Source organism: Salvia miltiorrhiza, chromosome 6 (assembly GCF_028751815.1).
Source record: "Salvia miltiorrhiza cultivar Shanhuang (shh) chromosome 6, IMPLAD_Smil_shh, whole genome shotgun sequence".
NCBI classification, from domain to species: domain Eukaryota; kingdom Viridiplantae; phylum Streptophyta; class Magnoliopsida; order Lamiales; family Lamiaceae; genus Salvia; species Salvia miltiorrhiza.
In genome coordinates, this window is record NC_080392.1 from 2491498 (window position 1) to 2509976 (window position 18479).

The 18479-nt window shown below is 39.2% G+C and overlaps 1 protein-coding gene across 2 annotated transcripts; it reads right to left on the minus strand.

Moving 5' to 3' along the window:
- Positions 1-836: 836 nt before the first annotated feature.
- LOC130987881 (50S ribosomal protein L19, chloroplastic-like) lies at positions 837-17835 on the minus strand. 2 transcript variants are annotated; one of them, XM_057911582.1, is made up of 5 exons: positions 17642-17835; positions 16770-17012; positions 16584-16670; positions 16317-16450; positions 837-1100 (listed from the first exon to the last, which is right to left on the minus strand). In XM_057911582.1, the coding sequence occupies exons 1-5, from the start codon at positions 17801-17803 to the stop codon at positions 995-997; spliced, it is 732 nt and encodes a 243-aa protein (XP_057767565.1). In that variant the 5' UTR covers positions 17804-17835; the 3' UTR covers positions 837-994. The 2 variants fall into 2 exon arrangements, with proteins under 2 accessions (XP_057767565.1, XP_057767566.1); XM_057911583.1 differs by having other exon boundaries at positions 16770-16954; positions 17642-17781.
- Positions 17836-18479: the final 644 nt, after the last annotated feature.

The following is an 18479-nucleotide window of genomic DNA, read 5'->3' on the forward strand; positions in this document are numbered from 1 at the left end:
AAAAAGTAGGGGAAAATAAATGAGGAATTTAAAGGAATTTTTTTTTATTATTCTTTTGTTATGGTAAATTTCATAATAAAACCAAACCTTATGCTATACCATCTAATGGCACATACTATACACATTAAATATGAGCAAAATCAAACCTAATACGAAAAAACTATATCCACTGATTTGGGCTTGGTGCAATTTAGCCTTGTAGTTTAAAATTTTTATTTTACGTTGAAAATTACTAATCGTCTCTTTCTTCAACTAGAATATATATATATATATATATATATATATATATATATATATATATTTCATAAGAGTGTGCATGATTATTTGTGACACGAATTTTAATAAATATTAGGTGAGTGGGTGTATGGGGGAATGGAGAAATTGATGTACATTTTATTATAAAATATGGGTAATAAATAAAGAATTGGTGACGGTGTAGTATCCAAATGCGCATTTTTATTAAATGTTTTAGAGTATTCTTTGTTTCGCAATCAAATATGCTACTACGTTTATAAGAATTTTTCTTCCTCCTCCTCATGATATGGAACCTCTTATTACTAAGATTACATATAACAACTAGAACAAGCCTAGTCCATCGGCCACATCAGCACCATGCAATTGGAAAAATAAATAATTGCATCAAAATACACAAACTTTCACACTTTTTTGATTTTGTATATGAATTTAAAATTCGTTAATATATTTTTTGTATTCATGTAGTTAAATTTACCTAATATCCAACTGCGTCATTTGGGAAGACTTCGATTTAAACCATGTAGATAGTTCTAACTTCTACCCGAATTCTTATTCGTCGAAAATATTCATCGTGTACAAAATAAAAAAGAAATCAAATTTCGTGTATTTAAAGGTAGAATTTTAAGTTTATGTGCAAAATCGGAAATGTATGAAAGATCATGTTGAAACACTCAAGATAATGAATGACAACTACACAAGTTTGGCACTAATGTTGGAGGTGATTCCATAATCCTCATCTTTAATTCTTCCTAAGTGGATTCATTCTATCTCTAAGATAATAAAGCTTGGCCCTCCTCACTCTCTTCTTGTCCAACACTGTTATCTCCTTTATGTTTGGAGAATACCTGTCATTTTCCAACTCAATTAGTAACAAACATTTTTTTCATGTGGCAAGAACTAAGAAGGAATAGATAAGGTAACAATCACATATGCTTGAGTCAGAAAGTCTGTTATATGCATTTGAGATGTTTCTGAGCATTGATGCATTGTATTTTCTAACATTAAATGAATTTCAAATAAAACTGCAAACTCATATAAGGAAAAGAAGGAGCAGGCAACAATGTGAAGGTGGTGCAAACATGTCACGACCGCACTTGCTAAGGATAGCAAATTCGGGGAAACCGCGACTAAGGGAGGGAATTTAGGAGCGGGAGTAAGAAAGGGACATATTCGGTTTCTTGATGACTCAACTTGTATAAGGAAATCAATCGAAATATCTAGATATCAATGAAGGCCACAAGGGGACTGTACATAATATTATTCAAAGGGGTACTCAACGAGTTTGAGTACATTATTAAATAGTACATATTGTTTTGACAGATAACATAATGTCTTAGTAAAATCAGTGTTTGCAGCGGAATAATAATTTGAATATATGTATGAAGACATATACTCTACTCTGAGGTACTCATCCTAGATTGACAGAAGCTCCGCTTGCACACTACATCCTCGATCACAGCTCAACCTGCACATTTATAAATACATGCAGGGCTAAGTACAGGAGTACTTAGTGGACACTTGCCGAAATTTACATACATGCATAATATTTTATTGTCAAGCCTTTCAATAGTAGTAAGATACGAGGGTTTTCCTTTAAAGACTCGTATTTACCAAACATAATATCATTTCTTTCATCAATAACCCGCGCAGGTATTTTATATCATTAATCACCATATCAGTAACTCGTGCCGAGAGGGAGGCCTCCCTCTACGGACACTATGATCGGCCAACCCGCTAGATGACTCACGATCACAAGGTGTACACTAATTCCGAAGGGATTTGCGGTCCCATCCAGAATCCGAATTCGATTAACATCAGATAGGCAATTAATAATAAAACATAAAGCATTTAGGCATTGACAATATCATTTTAAATTCATAAGCATAAAGTCTTAACAATTCTAATATATAATTTTAGTTTATACGTAGAAAGCCTACCTGAATAGCAGACTCACGGTTTAGCTCTAACTCTGGTGCTTGACCTTTAATTCGAGAAAATAAAATAAGATTCTAATTCTCGAAAAATCTCAATAAATGAGGATGCGTGAAATGATTATGCATGACTCATATTCCTTTAATTAAATTATGAGATGTTAATCCTATTTAAGGAATTAAAGCTCGTCTTATGAGGTCGGATTATTAATCTTTAATAATCTACTCATTTTAAAATAATCTAATTCACTTACTAATTAATAATTAGTAAGTCTTAAAATTTATCACTAATTAAAATAATTAGGATTAAATAATGGGCCTAAATTAATAAATCTCATTGGTCTTAACTAATAAATTTCATTGAACTTAATCAATTAAAATAGTAGGAGTTTAATTAATAAAAATAATAAATTCATTATTAATAATTAATAGAAGCCCAATCAAAATAAATAATAAGAGCCCATTTATAAAAATAATAGAGTCCAAACAATATATATATTAGCCCAATGGAAATAAAATAAGCAAAGCCCAATTGAATTAATCTCCGGCCCAATAAAATATACTAGGCCCAAAAGGAATTTAATTCGAGCCCAAATGAACAAATTCAAAGCCCAATGCATTAATAATATTAGGCCCAACATCAATTAAATTCTAAAGCCCAACAAATGAGGCCCAAGATAATAAAATCATGAAGCCCAATAAGTGAGCCCATCATCACCCTTAAAGTAATTAGTAAATTTTAATATTAATCTTATCTCGTCAAAACCTTAGACTCAAAACATTATCACATAACTATCATTTAGGTTCGAAACTATTTATTCGAACATCAACATGCGCATTAATCATAACTCGTTCTATTTATGTCATCAAGTCAAATATTCCGTCATTTAAAAACAAAACCTATAATATTACATAGATAAATTATATCATCATAGATCATGCTTTCTCATACATAAAACAATTTAATCCTTTTCAAATAATCCATATTAATAAGTCGTTTGAAAAGAATTAATTTAAATGAGAGTTTAACTCAAAATATTTTATTTTATAATCCCTTTATAAATACTTGAAATAAAGAACTCCATTTAAATAATTAATTTAAAGGTCAATATATAATTAAATTAATCAAGCTCAATTTAAATTTATAATTAAGAGCTCAAATAATTTAAATAGATATAAGCCCAAATTAATTAGATAAATTAAGTCTATCATGTTTTTCTTTGAATAAGCCCCAAACAATTAAATTAAAATAGGCCCAAATAAGAAAGCCCAAAATTTTCGGCCCAAACCCGGCTCAAACCCGGCCCAAACCCGGCTGAAACCCGGCCCAAACCCGGCTCCCTTTTCTAACCTAAATATACACACACAAACACCTCCCAACACACACACAAGCTTATCTCTCTCTAACTCTATCTCTCGGCTCTCTCTCTCCCTACTCTCTCTGCTCTCTCTCTTTACTCTCTCTGCTCTCTCTCTTCGATCTGCCGCCGCCGCTGCCGTTCAACGGCGCCGTCGCCGCCGGCGAGCGGCGCGGCCTCTCCTCCTCTCTCCCTGAACTCTTCCCCCCCTCTTCTCCTCTATCTCTCTCTCTCAATCTCGGCCGCTGGAAAGGCACAGCAGCGCAACCACGCCGCCGCTCCGTCGCCTCCGCCTCTCCTCCATGGCAGATCCGCCGCCGCTGCAACTGGATCTCGGCGAGCACCGTCGACTGGAAGCCGCTGGAGCTGCTGCTGCTTCGCCGGGAGTCGAGCTGTCGCCGCCTGGAGCTGCTGCTGCTCGCCCGGAGTCGCCGCTGGCTGGCCTGCGATCGACGGCCAGCAGCTCGCTGGAGGAGCGCCGCCGTCAGCCGCTGCCGTTGGCAGCAAGAATCCGGCAGCCGCCTCTCCTGGAGTCGCCGTCGCCGTGAGTCGCTGTGAGGAGCCGAGCACCGTCTCACAAAGGTAAGCCCCGGATCTCCCTATTCTCATTTCATTTTAAATTAAAAACTGAAACTCCTCTTTCCCTTTCTTGGCAGATCGGAGACAACCGCGGCTCCGTCGCCGTCCGTCAACCGCCGGCGACGACGAGCCACCGAGGCTGCCCTCCCCCTGACCTCGACTCACACACGCAATCAGCCAACACAAAGGGTTTTTGTGCGAGAATCATATACTGTAATTGCTCAAATAAAAGTTTTAACTCTTTCCTTGTAACTTCAGTTCACAAGTACATATTTAGTAACTGTAAATCTATGAATTTGCTACTCATTTTCTTCATTTATCAAAGCATATGTAAATCTGAGTTAATGAGCATGTGTTGGTATTCTGGAGTTGATGTATACAATTGAAGGATAATATATAAATTAGAAATATAAACCTTGAATGATGAAAGATGTGGTGTCGTTTCTTGGCTGCGAGAGAGATGGTAGATGAATGTGAGAGGTGGGACTTGGCTGAAAATGGTGTAGGTTATAAAAGAAAAAAAATGGGTTGGCTTGGATGGAAATTCTTCAACTTACAGGTATGAACACTTTCAGCCTGCATGTAAGACTGAAGAATTTCCTTCAGCATGCGCTCAAAATTCTTCAGCATGCTTTAGGATTCAGCATGCTTAAGATTATTCTAATTAAAATATCTAAGAGATTAATATATTAATTATATGGTTCCAAACTCATTTAAATGCATTAAGACATATAAGCCTAATTCTTATTGAAGCATAAAATCCATTTGAGCTTGCTTCTAACATAAATTAAATTACTCATGGGCTTAAGTAAACAATCGATAAAAGATTCATATTTAACACTTCAGTGTTAAATTCTCCACAATAAATTAATGGACTCAAAATATATTTTGAGTGCATCATCTATTGAAAATAAAAAAAAATAAATCATCACATATATAAATTATCAAATTCATATAAGTTCGTATTTTATTAATGGATGCTGAACTCTAATTACCATAATAAATCCTTAAATCAGTAATTAAAAGTATATAATCCTTAATAAAAAGTCGGGTCATTACATACTATCCCCCTTAAAAGAAATTTCGTCCCGAAATTTGCATACCTATGTGAAAAGTTCTGGGTATTTTTCTTTCATCTGGTCCTCAAGTTCCCACGTTGCTTCTTCCGGTCCATGGTGTCTCCACAGTATTTTGACTGACGCGATCGATTTATTCCTTAACTCTTGCACCTTTCGGTCCAAAATGGCTTCAGGTTTTTCCTCGTACGTCAAGTCTGGGTTAAGAATCATTTCATCTTGGTGAATCACGTGTTTGGGGTCAAACACGTACCGTCTCAGCTGTGACACGTGGAACACATTGTGAACGTTTCCAAAGCTAGGTGGCAGTGCCAACCTATACGCTACGGGACCTATTCTTTCAAGGATCTCATAAGGTCCTACAAAACGGGGTCTCAACTTACCCTTAACACCGAATCTAACGATCCCTTTCGAGGGTGATATTTTAAGGAAAACCTTGTCTCCAATCTTAAATTGTAGTTCAGTTCGTCGGGTATCAGCATAAGACTTCTGTCTGTCCTGAGCCTCTTTAATTCTTGCTCTAATCTGGCGGATGGTCTCAATCATCTCGCTTACTGCATCTGGCCCAAGGATCTTTCTTTCACCCACTTCATCCCAGTAAAGTGGTGATCTACACTTCCTTCCATACAGCGCCTCATAAGGTGCCATATCAATGGTTGCCTGGTAACTATTGTTGTAGGCGAATTCGATTAATGGCAGCACTGATTCCCAACTTCCTCCTCGGTCTAGCACCACTGTCCTCAACATATCTTCAAGGGTCTGAATTGTCCTTTCTGATTGTCCATCTGTTTGAGGGTGAAAGGCGGTGCTAAAGTTTAATCTCGTTCCCAACTCTTTCTGTAAACTGATCCAAAATCTAGAAGTAAATTTTGAATCTCTATCTGAAGTAATGGATATTGGTATTCCATGTAGCCGTACAATCTCACGAATGTACAGTTGGGCTAGTTTCTCCGATCCATGGGTAATTGGAATCGGTATAAAATGAGCGCTCTTCGTGAGACGGTCTACTATTACCCAAATAGATGTGTTGCCCCTATTTGTCTTGGGTAGACCCGTCACGAAATCCATCGCTATGTGCTCCCACTTCCATTCTGGAATTTCCAATGGCTGTAATTTCCCATATGGTCGTTGATGTAAAGCTTTCACTTGCTGACATGCAAGGCAACGTTCTATAAACGAGGCTATATCTCGTTTCATCCCGTCCCACCAAAATTTCTGTTTTAGATCTTGGTACATTTTGGTACTTCCGGGATGAGCGGTATAGGGCGTGTCATGAGCTTCACTCATGATCTCGTTTCTCAGTTCCTCGTTATGGGGAACACACAATCTTCCTTCAAAAAGAACTGCGTTATCCGTTGCCTCTTGGTAGCCTCCTGGCGTGCCTGTTCGGATCTTGAGACGAACTTTTTCCAAGCTCTCATCCGCTCTCTGGGCACTGACGATCCTTTCTCTGAGGTCTGGGACGGCTACTAGAGTTGCAATAATTGCTCTTGTCGTTGCCGGTGGCTGAACCACTTCTATCTTCAATTTGTCAAAATCCCTTACAAGCGTGTCCTCTTGAGTGAGAAGAAGTCCTAACTCGGATTGAGTTTTACGACTTAAAGCATCAGCTACTACATTAGCTTTTCCCGGGTGGTAGTTGATACCGCAGTCGTAATCCTTTACGAGTTCGAGCCATCTCCTCTGTCTCATATTCAAGTCTTTCTGCTCGAAAAAATACTTAAGGCTTTTGTGATCAGTGAAGATTTCACATCTAACTCCGTATAGATGGTGTCTCCAAATTTTCAAAGCATGCACAATTGCTGCTAGTTCCAGATCATGAGTGGGGTAGTTCAATTCATGTGGCCTTAGTTGTCGCGAGGCGTAGGCAATGACCTTTCCTTCTTGCATCAACACACAACCTAGCCCATTTTTGGACGCGTCCGTGAAGATCACGTATTCTTTATCGGCTGCTGGAACTGCTAGCACTGGTGCAATTGTCAATTTCTTCTTCAGCTCTTGGAAGCTGGCTTCACACTCCTCGTTCCACTTATACTTGATTCCTTTGCGAAGTAATTGCGTCATTGGTCTCGCTATTTTAGAGAATCCTTCGATGAATCTCCGGTAGTATCCTGCCAAACCTAAGAAACTCCGGATTTCATTAGGTGTGGTTGGTGATTTCCACTCGCGCACTGCTTGCACCTTGGCGGGGTCCACCTTGATTCCATCTGCTGATACGATGTGCCCTAGAAACATTACTTCTTTCAACCAAAATTCGCACTTGCTGAATTTGGCGAACAACTTCTCCGTCTTTAATGTCTCCAGGATGATTCTTAAATGATTTTCATGTTCTTGGTCATTCTTAGAATAGATGAGGATATCATCTATAAATACTAAGACAAATTTGTCTAAGTATGGATGGAAAACTCGATTCATGAGGTCCATGAATACTGCCGGTGCATTGGTTAGACCAAATGGCATGACAACGAATTCATAGTGACCATATCTTGTGCGGAAAGCGGTCTTAGATATATCCTCTGGTCTGATCTTCAGTTGATGATACCCAGACCTTAAATCTATTTTTGAGAATACACTGGCTCCTTTGAGTTGATCGAACAAATCATCTATCCTTGGGAGAGGGTATTTGTTTTTAAGCGTCAGTTTGTTCAACTCTCGATAATCAATGCACATCCTCATGGTTCCATCTTTCTTCTTGACAAAGAGTACAGGCGCTCCCCAAGGCGAGACACTGGGTCTGATGAAACCCAAGTCCAAGAGTTCCTGTAGTTGCACCTTTAATTCTTGTAGTTCCTTTGGGGCCATCCTGTACGGTGCCTTTGATACTGGGGCAGATCCAGGTTCTAGATCAATGGTGAAATCTAGTTGCCTGTCTGGAGGTAGTCCTGGCAATATTTCAGGAAAAACTTCTGGAAAGTCTCGTACTATTGCCACATCTTCCACCTTCTTGTCTTCACTAGCTTCCCCGTTTAGGTAGACGAGATAAGCTGTGCTTCCTTCCTTCATCATCTCTTTTCTGGCTTGTAATGCGGATATCACTGGTACTCTTTTCTTCATACCTATGCCGTGAAATTCCGTCGGTTCCTTTCCAGGTGGTCGAATAGAAATTTTTCGTTCACTACAAATGATGGTGGCGTGATTCTCAGCTAGCCAGTCCATTCCTAAGATTATATCTACATCCCACATAAGCAGAATATTAAGATTGTTCGCTACCATCTTAAGTTCTCCTATTTCAAATTCTACGTTCGAGAAAACATGTGTGGTGGTAGATCTTCCTCCTGAGGGTGTAGTGATTCTTAAGGCACACTTAGCTCGTTCTGATTCGATTTCTAAGGTATCTACGCAAGGGGCAGATATAAAAGAATGCGAGGCACCAGTATCGAACAGAATCATTATGGAAAAACCTTTAAGCTTGCCCATACCTGCCAGGTTTCCTTGGTTTTTCTCGGGCTGGTTTTGGGTGAGAGCAAAGGCTCTCGCCTGCTGCGGCAATGGTTGTTGCCGCCTCTGTTGTTGTTGGCGCTGTTGGTGCTTGTGTTGGTATTGCTGCTGGTATGGCTGTTGTTGGCGGGGCTGGTATTGGTATTGCTGCTGGTATGGCTGTTGTTGGCGGGGCTGGTGTTGCCCTTGAACTGCTTGCAGGGGCTGGGCATAAGTGGCCCTGATTGCCGCGCCCTGCTGTTTGTTGGGGCATTGTGAGGAGTAGTGGCCCTTCTGGCCACACGTGTAGCAACTGTCAGTTCCAGCCTTACAGACACCACGATGTGGTTTGTGGCATTTTGGACAAAGGGGAATTTCATTTTGTCTTTGGCTGCCTCCAGCTGGGGCAGGACCCTGTTGCTTCCCTTGTCCTTGTTGCTGATATTGTCCAAACGGCGCATTTCCTTGCCATGGCCTCTTGTTAGTCTGGTTTTCATTTCCTCTATGGTCGTTCCAGTTGCGCTTCCCTTTAAAGTTCTGAGGGCGTGCAGGTGGGTTGGCTGGCGCTGGGGTCTGTGATGGAGCCAACCTTTCTACTGGCATCGCAGCTTCGATGTCCAGTGCCCTGTTCAAAGACTCAGTGTATGAGAGTCCACCATGACTAGCTAGAGTCATCCGAATCTCGTGCCTCAGACCAGCACAAAATTTCTCCGCCATTTTCTCATCAGTATCCACCTGTTGTGGAGCATAACGCGATAGATCGCAGAACTCTCTGTCATACTCGGTCACCGTCTTCTTCCCTTGTTTCAGGCTATAAAACTCAGCCTCCTTCTTCTTTCTGTAGCTCTTGGGAATATACTTATCATATAATCCCGTCTTAAAGTCTTCCCAAGTGTATGCTGCCCATTGTTCGGGAGTCAGAGTCTTTCGGCGGGCTTCCCACCAAAAGTCAGCCGATCCGGCTAGTTGGAAAGACATACACGAGAGTCGCTCCTCTTCCGTGCAGTGTAGGAAAGTGAAGATACGCTCCAAGGCGCGTATCCAAGCTTCGGCCTCGGCTGGGTCGCCTGTCCCAGTAAATGTGGGCGGATTCTGTCGAAGAAACAGTTCTTCAGTCCTTCTAGCAGGGGGTGGAGGGGGTGGGGTAGGTTCCCTGTCGTTTCGCCGCCCTTCAGGTATTTCATCGCGATTTCCATCATTGTTAACGTTTCTCCTAGGGGGGCGACCTCGTTTAGGCGGCATTCTGCAAATTACAAACACCCTTTTTAATACATTCTATACAGGAATCTCTAAGGCAATTAATAAAGAACTGTTTGTTAAATTTAACTTATCATAACTCCAAAACTAATATATTAACAGGAACCGTTGCATACACAAGTCACATTATTCAAAGTTACTACATTCTTAACTGACTCGTGAAAAATAAAACCCGTAGAGAAACATAAAACATACACGGGATCGTCGTAGAAAACCCATGCTAGGGTCATTTATATCTCATAGAAAATTGTCTCATCGAGGGCTTTTACATTGTCAACCCAAAATGTAAGTAAAGTCTATCCAGTAATCCCTATGATGTACCGGCTTACTAGTTAAGCAATCACAAAAGGGTTTTTATTCACGGAACGTCCTAGAGATCAACATTTCCGTACTAATGCTAGCTAGAAACAACATAAATAAAATCATAGTCATTGGAACGAATTATCGTTTCCGGAGTACATCCACAAGCTAAAACTATCAAATTTGTGAACTCTGAGTCGCGGTACGACTGTTCCTCGGTGACGCCAGGGGGTCCTCTTCTGGATCCTCCTCGGGGTCCTCCTCCTCATCCTTGCCCGGCTCCCAGCTGGGCAACGGAGTCTCTCCCTGGCCCTCGCCTGTCTCCTGCATGATCTGGGCTGAGCGGAAGATATCGTCCACAATTTCACGGATCAGATCGTCTCTGGTGCTGATCCTGGCCGTGGCACGAGGCTTGATTGGAGCTGGAGTTGGCACGGGCTCGGGATGAGTACTCCTCATCGTACCATACTGTGCTGTATCGTCATTCTCCTGCATAGGGTATTTGCCCCTATCTAGAAACTCCCTCATGTTGGCCATGACCCTGTCGACATCTGCCATGGCAGCCTCAAACCTTGCGTCTATCGTAGGTATCAGTGGTGGTGGAGGAGTAGTAGCTCGGATCGCTGAGTCAGGAGGCGATGGGAAATCTCTACGAGCCCGTGGACGAGAAGGGCCTGCCTCGTCATCGTGCCTACCACGACGCCCTAGAACTGAGGCTCGTGGTGGAGGATCTCGGGGCAAGGCCAGCGAGGGCTCGGGAGCAGTAGTGGGTGCTTCCGCTGGCAAAGGCGTCCCCACCTGTACGTAGTCTCCCGGAAGGATGTAGGGCCCTAGAGGAGCACGGCCCCACAAAGTGAAACAGATCTGAAGCTCCGCAATAAAGCTAGGGAAATCTCCCATGAGGTCGTGGTAATCTTCTCGGCGAAAGATATAGTGGGCAGAGATCTGCCTAGCCCATCCCTGCCACCCGGAAGGTAACAGTAAGATCAACCTCTGGATACCGTCATACCCTGATACTCCATGTGCACTCGCCTCGACCCAGTGTCTGTGAAAACCTGCGAGGAACTGTCCGAGGTTATCCCCGTGACATGGAGCATAGGTGCGGTAGGACCGCTCGACCTCCTCTGGATTAGCCCATGGGGGTAGTGGTCGTCGTCGGGTGAAAACAGTTCTCGCCATCTAACAAAGGAAATTCTATCGTCAAAAGTAGCACACGACAAGTAACTTAAGGCGATAAGGTTCTAAATATCTAAAATCGGAAAACAAGTTTGGTTCAATAACCATAACGTGCAAAAACACCTCATCATCTAAATCTAGCATTTACACAAGCCATACAGGTTCTTAATACTTAATCACAGATTATCAATTCGACTATCATATAGTTCTAGTGTCGTTGTTTACCGAACTTAGGGCTTGTTATGTGATGATGATATTTTCTTAAATCTAGCAACGAGCACTAAAAGTTTCAACAAAATAAATTCAAAAGGCCAAGCTAATTCGAGATCTCATCGTAGAAAAACACTCGAATATTTAAGCTATGCCCATGCCATCAACGTACTATTGGCGTTCGTTACGCTGCTCAATCTTCATGCTCGTGGTTTCATCATGCGACCCTTCGTGTGATTCTTCTTTCTCTATTTCGACCGTCCTTGTCGATGTCATCGTAACATGAAGAAAAAAGTTAAGGCATCTCCCTAAGTTCTCTTCTATGTTCCGTCGTGAGAGTGAGCATATATAACTTAACAGTTCTAAGTTCTTGTGATTCATACCATAGTCATACTTATTCATGCTTCATACACTTCAAGAAATTAACTTAATTAAAACTTGAAAGTACTTACCATAACCTCCGTTGAGCGTGACGAGATGTAGTGCCAAGCTTTTGTCAACTAGTTCAAACGTGTATTAACTTACTTAATCTAGACTCAACTTAGAAGGAATGAGTAGTACTCAGAGCAAAAGAAATGCTTTGATACCATTCTGTCACGACCGCACTTGCTAAGGATAGCAAATTCGGGGAAACCGCGACTAAGGGAGGGAATTTAGGAGCGGGAGTAAGAAAGGGACATATTCGGTTTCTTGATGACTCAACTTGTATAAGGAAATCAATCGAAATATCTAGATATCAATGAAGGCCACAAGGGGACCGTACATAATATTATTCAAAGGGGTACTCAACGAGTTTGAGTACATTATTAAATAGTACATATTGTTTTGACAGATAACATAATGTCTTAGTAAAATCAGTGTTTGCAGCGGAATAATAATTTGAATATATGTATGAAGACATATACTCTACTCTGAGGTACTCATCCTAGATTGACAGAAGCTCCGCTTGCACACTACATCCTCGATCACAGCTCAACCTGCACATTTATAAATACATGCAGGGCTAAGTACAGGAGTACTTAGTGGACACTTGCCGAAATTTACATACATGCATAATATTTTATTGTCAAGCCTTTCAATAGTAGTAAGATACGAGGGTTTTCCTTTAAAGACTCGTATTTACCAAACATAATATCATTTCTTTCATCAATAACCCGCGCAGGTATTTTATATCATTAATCACCATATCAGTAACTCGTGCCGAGAGGGAGGCCTCCTTCTACGGACACTATGATCGGCCAACCCGCTAGATGACTCACGATCACAAGGTGTACACTAATTCCGAAGGGATTTGCGGTCCCATCCAGAATCCGAATTCGATTAACATCAGATAGGCAATTAATAATAAAACATAAAGCATTTAGGCATTGACAATATCATTTTAAATTCATAAGCATAAAGTCTTAACAATTCTAATATATAATTTTAGTTTATACGTAGAAAGCCTACCTGAATAGCAGACTCACGGTTTAGCTCTAACTCTGGTGCTTGACCTTTAATTCGAGAAAATAAAATAAGATTCTAATTCTCGAAAAATCTCAATAAATGAGGATGCGTGAAATGATTATGCATGACTCATATTCCTTTAATTAAATTATGAGATGTTAATCCTATTTAAGGAATTAAAGCTCGTCTTATGAGGTCGGATTATTAATCTTTAATAATCTACTCATTTTAAAATAATCTAATTCACTTACTAATTAATAATTAGTAAGTCTTAAAATTTATCACTAATTAAAATAATTAGGATTAAATAATGGGCCTAAATTAATAAATCTCATTGGTCTTAACTAATAAATTTCATTGAACTTAATCAATTAAAATAGTAGGAGTTCAATTAATAAAAATAATAAATTCATTATTAATAATTAATAGAAGCCCAATCAAAATAAATAATAAGAGCCCATTTATAAAAATAATAGAGTCCAAACAATATATATATTAGCCCAATGGAAATAAAATAAGCAAAGCCCAATTGAATTAATCTCCGGCCCAATAAAATATACTAGGCCCAAAAGGAATTTAATTCGAGCCCAAATGAACAAATTCAAAGCCCAATGCATTAATAATATTAGGCCCAACATCAATTAAATTCTAAAGCCCAACAAATGAGGCCCAAGATAATAAAATCATGAAGCCCAATAAGTGAGCCCATCATCACCCTTAAAGTAATTAGTAAATTTTAATATTAATCTTATCTCGTCAAAACCTTAGACTCAAAACATTATCACATAACTATCATTTAGGTTCGAAACTATTTATTCGAACATCAACATGCGCATTAATCATAACTCGTTCTATTTATGTCATCAAGTCAAATATTCCGTCATTTAAAAACAAAACCTATAATATTACATAGATAAATTATATCATCATAGATCATGCTTTCTCATACATAAAACAATTTAATCCTTTTCAAATAATCCATATTAATAAGTCGTTTGAAAAGAATTAATTTAAATGAGAGTTTAACTCAAAATATTTTATTTTATAATCCCTTTATAAATACTTGAAATAAAGAACTCCATTTAAATAATTAATTTAAAGGTCAATATATAATTAAATTAATCAAGCTCAATTTAAATTTATAATTAAGAGCTCAAATAATTTAAATAGATATAAGCCCAAATTAATTAGATAAATTAAGTCTATCATGTTTTTCTTTGAATAAGCCCCAAACAATTAAATTAAAATAGGCCCAAATAAGAAAGCCCAAAATTTTCGGCCCAAACCCGGCTCAAACCCGGCCCAAACCCGGCTGAAACCCGGCCCAAACCCGGCTCCCTTTTCTAACCTAAATATACACACACAAACACCTCCCAACACACACACAAGCTTATCTCTCTCTAACTCTATCTCTCGGCTCTCTCTCTCCCTACTCTCTCTGCTCTCTCTCTTTACTCTCTCTGCTCTCTCTCTTCGATCTGCCGCCGCCGCTGCCGTTCAACGGCGCCGTCGCCGCCGGCGAGCGGCGCGGCCTCTCCTCCTCTCTCCCTGAACTCTTCCCCCCCTCTTCTCCTCTATCTCTCTCTCTCAATCTCGGCCGCTGGAAAGGCACAGCAGCGCAACCACGCCGCCGCTCCGTCGCCTCCGCCTCTCCTCCATGGCAGATCCGCCGCCGCTGCAACTGGATCTCGGCGAGCACCGTCGACTGGAAGCCGCTGGAGCTGCTGCTGCTTCGCCGGGAGTCGAGCTGTCGCCGCCTGGAGCTGCTGCTGCTCGCCCGGAGTCGCCGCTGGCTGGCCTGCGATCGACGGCCAGCAGCTCGCTGGAGGAGCGCCGCCGTCAGCCGCTGCCGTTGGCAGCAAGAATCCGGCAGCCGCCTCTCCTGGAGTCGCCGTCGCCGTGAGTCGCTGTGAGGAGCCGAGCACCGTCTCACAAAGGTAAGCCCCGGATCTCCCTATTCTCATTTCATTTTAAATTAAAAACTGAAACTCCTCTTTCCCTTTCTTGGCAGATCGGAGACAACCGCGGCTCCGTCGCCGTCCGTCAACCGCCGGCGACGACGAGCCACCGAGGCTGCCCTCCCCCTGACCTCGACTCACACACGCAATCAGCCAACACAAAGGGTTTTTGTGCGAGAATCATATACTGTAATTGCTCAAATAAAAGTTTTAACTCTTTCCTTGTAACTTCAGTTCACAAGTACATATTTAGTAACTGTAAATCTATGAATTTGCTACTCATTTTCTTCATTTATCAAAGCATATGTAAATCTGAGTTAATGAGCATGTGTTGGTATTCTGGAGTTGATGTATACAATTGAAGGATAATATATAAATTAGAAATATAAACCTTGAATGATGAAAGATGTGGTGTCGTTTCTTGGCTGCGAGAGAGATGGTAGATGAATGTGAGAGGTGGGACTTGGCTGAAAATGGTGTAGGTTATAAAAGAAAAAAAATGGGTTGGCTTGGATGGAAATTCTTCAACTTACAGGTATGAACACTTTCAGCCTGCATGTAAGACTGAAGAATTTCCTTCAGCATGCGCTCAAAATTCTTCAGCATGCTTTAGGATTCAGCATGCTTAAGATTATTCTAATTAAAATATCTAAGAGATTAATATATTAATTATATGGTTCCAAACTCATTTAAATACATTAAGACATATAAGCCTAATTCTTATTGAAGCATAAAATCCATTTGAGCTTGCTTCTAACATAAATTAAATTACTCATGGGCTTAAGTAAACAATCGATAAAAGATTCATATTTAACACTTCAGTGTTAAATTCTCCACAATAAATTAATGGACTCAAAATATATTTTGAGTGCATCATCTATTGAAAATAAAAAAAAATAAATCATCACATATATAAATTATCAAATTCATATAAGTTCGTATTTTATTAATGGATGCTGAACTCTAATTACCATAATAAATCCTTAAATCAGTAATTAAAAGTATATAATCCTTAATAAAAAGTCGGGTCATTACAAAACAGAGATCAGAGGTGGTTAACTTATTTGAAATTCAAAGGCATTTGAGGCATGCGGCTTCAATAATCCCAATAAATAAAGTAGGAATCATAACATTTGGACAATGTCCTTAAAGAAAGGGAAAAGGTCCACAACATATACAAAAACAATTCAAGGTTTAGTGAAAATAAAGCACATTGGCTATAAGTTATGGCCTAGTATTGAGAATGATGGGCACATTGGAAAACACAACGACTGACAATTGAATGTTTAACACTAAATTTTACAGTAAACATTGTACTAGTTGAATTATTCAAGCTGGAAGGAATATACTCACAGAGGGAAGAGATTTTCAATACCAACACCTCCTACAAGCCTTCTAATTCTGAAAGTAGTATTTAAACCAGCATTGTACATAGCTATAACAATGCCTTTTATAATTGAAACACGCCTCTTATTCTCTGGTACTACCTGTCATAACAAGAGCATGGTGGTTCAAATAAGTAAGAATCTTGGAAATTAAGATATAATAAAGTTGGTAATATATAGCAACAGAAAACAAATCAACCAATGAATCATGACTTTTCCAGGAAAGAATCAGTACCACTTTCAGCTGGATGATGTAACCAGGCTTGATCTCTGGTATCTCTCTGCTTGATTTAACTTCCTCAACTACTTCTTTATCAATTATCTGCAGTCAGCTTGAAGCAAGCAAAACACTCAGAATTCAATGAGAATACCCAACTATGTAATGAAGAAAGTAGATGAAATGAGAAGGGAAAAAATGTGCCTGCATTATATGTCTTGCAGTTTTATCGAGCCTCTTAAACTTAATGCGTGGAGGCAGTTCAAAAGCAGCAGAAACATTCTCAGGAGTAGATCCCGAAGTTGAAAAATTCCTAGTTGGAAACTTGAATGCTGAAGAAGCTGACTGACTTCCAGAGCTTAGGACTCTGTAAGATGGCAACATTGAAGCTATACTACAACTTTCAGAGGATGCTGGTTTGACAACTTTAGCGCCAAATTGTTTATTCTTAACCAAAATAATAGTGCCTTAGCAAGGACTAAAAAGGATGAAACCCATCAACAATGAGACGAGAAGAAAATGAAACTAGTATACAGTGCTAAGAAGAGAAAATCATAAATCTCTCTCGGGAAACAATCAGACAAGCTAAAATACATGCACAAAACCAATCTACACTAAGCAGAATTAGATAGACAGATCATACTATTTCAGCAGAGCTTGAAAGCTAAGTTCAAGAAGTCCCACAAGGATATTACAAACAAACACACGACCTTATAAAGCTCCAATGAACCACGCAAGATGTTTAGAACTCCCGTACAAACATTATACATACCATCAGAATAATTTTTTAGGCATACATTTCATATCAACCATCAAACAGTTCACAACTCCGAAAATGTACCTAACACCAAGAACTCCCAAGACCCTAACATTTGTTAAGGCAACCATATATAAAGTTATGTAAAATTATTTAAAGAGGTCCATTCTGAAATAAAGTAATAAACCACGTCAATATCCAACCAAACTAAAGCTCATATATTTCATAGGTTCATCAACCGAAGGTTTCAGCAAAAGATCGGCATTTCCAATCCAATCAATCAGCAAGCATCGAAAAAAGATAAACAAAATTACTATACCAAAAGAAATGATGACCGCTCAGAATTGAAACCCAAACACCGATTCATCGAGCATCCCGAATATCTCGATTCAACAGACGCGACTTTGCTCAGCTCAATATTTTTCAGCGAGTTGATGGTTTGTTTCGCGACCAGCCGAAATTTACCATACAACGATTGCATTTCGAATGCTCCAATCAAAAACCTGGAGTTAACAAGGAAAATGGGAGAATTAGGGTCTATTTTGCACTTAGACTACCCACAGTCGTGACACTCATCCAACCCAACCTTACTCCACTTTTTAATAAAATATTCATTTCTCTCTCATCCACCTACACAACCCACAACCTATTTTTACTCTCAATGGTGACACCAACCCAACCTACATATTTTTTCTTTTCATTTTATTTTTAAATTATCTAAAATCTAAAATAAAATATAAATTAAAATTAAATATTTATTTATTATATTTAATAAAATAAAATAAATATTTAAAAAAAATGTAATCATATAATAATTAAACATTGTCATATATTATAATTGATATTTAACTCAATCACAAATGAAGATTACAAGAATTAAACACATAATTGAAATTAAATACTATATCAAATACAATACATGAAACTTAAATTGAGAAGAAATAGTGAGATTTGGTTTGTGTGTGAAAATATAATTAGGTTCTATTTATAGAGCTGAAAATAATATAAATTTTAATATAATTTTAATATACTTTTAATAAAAAAAATTATTGTAAAAATTTATTTAAATAAAATTTAACCCACCAATCAAATGTTTACACATGGCACTTCAAGATAAAAATGAGAAAGGCATGACTTGGGGCGGCTGACACACCCGG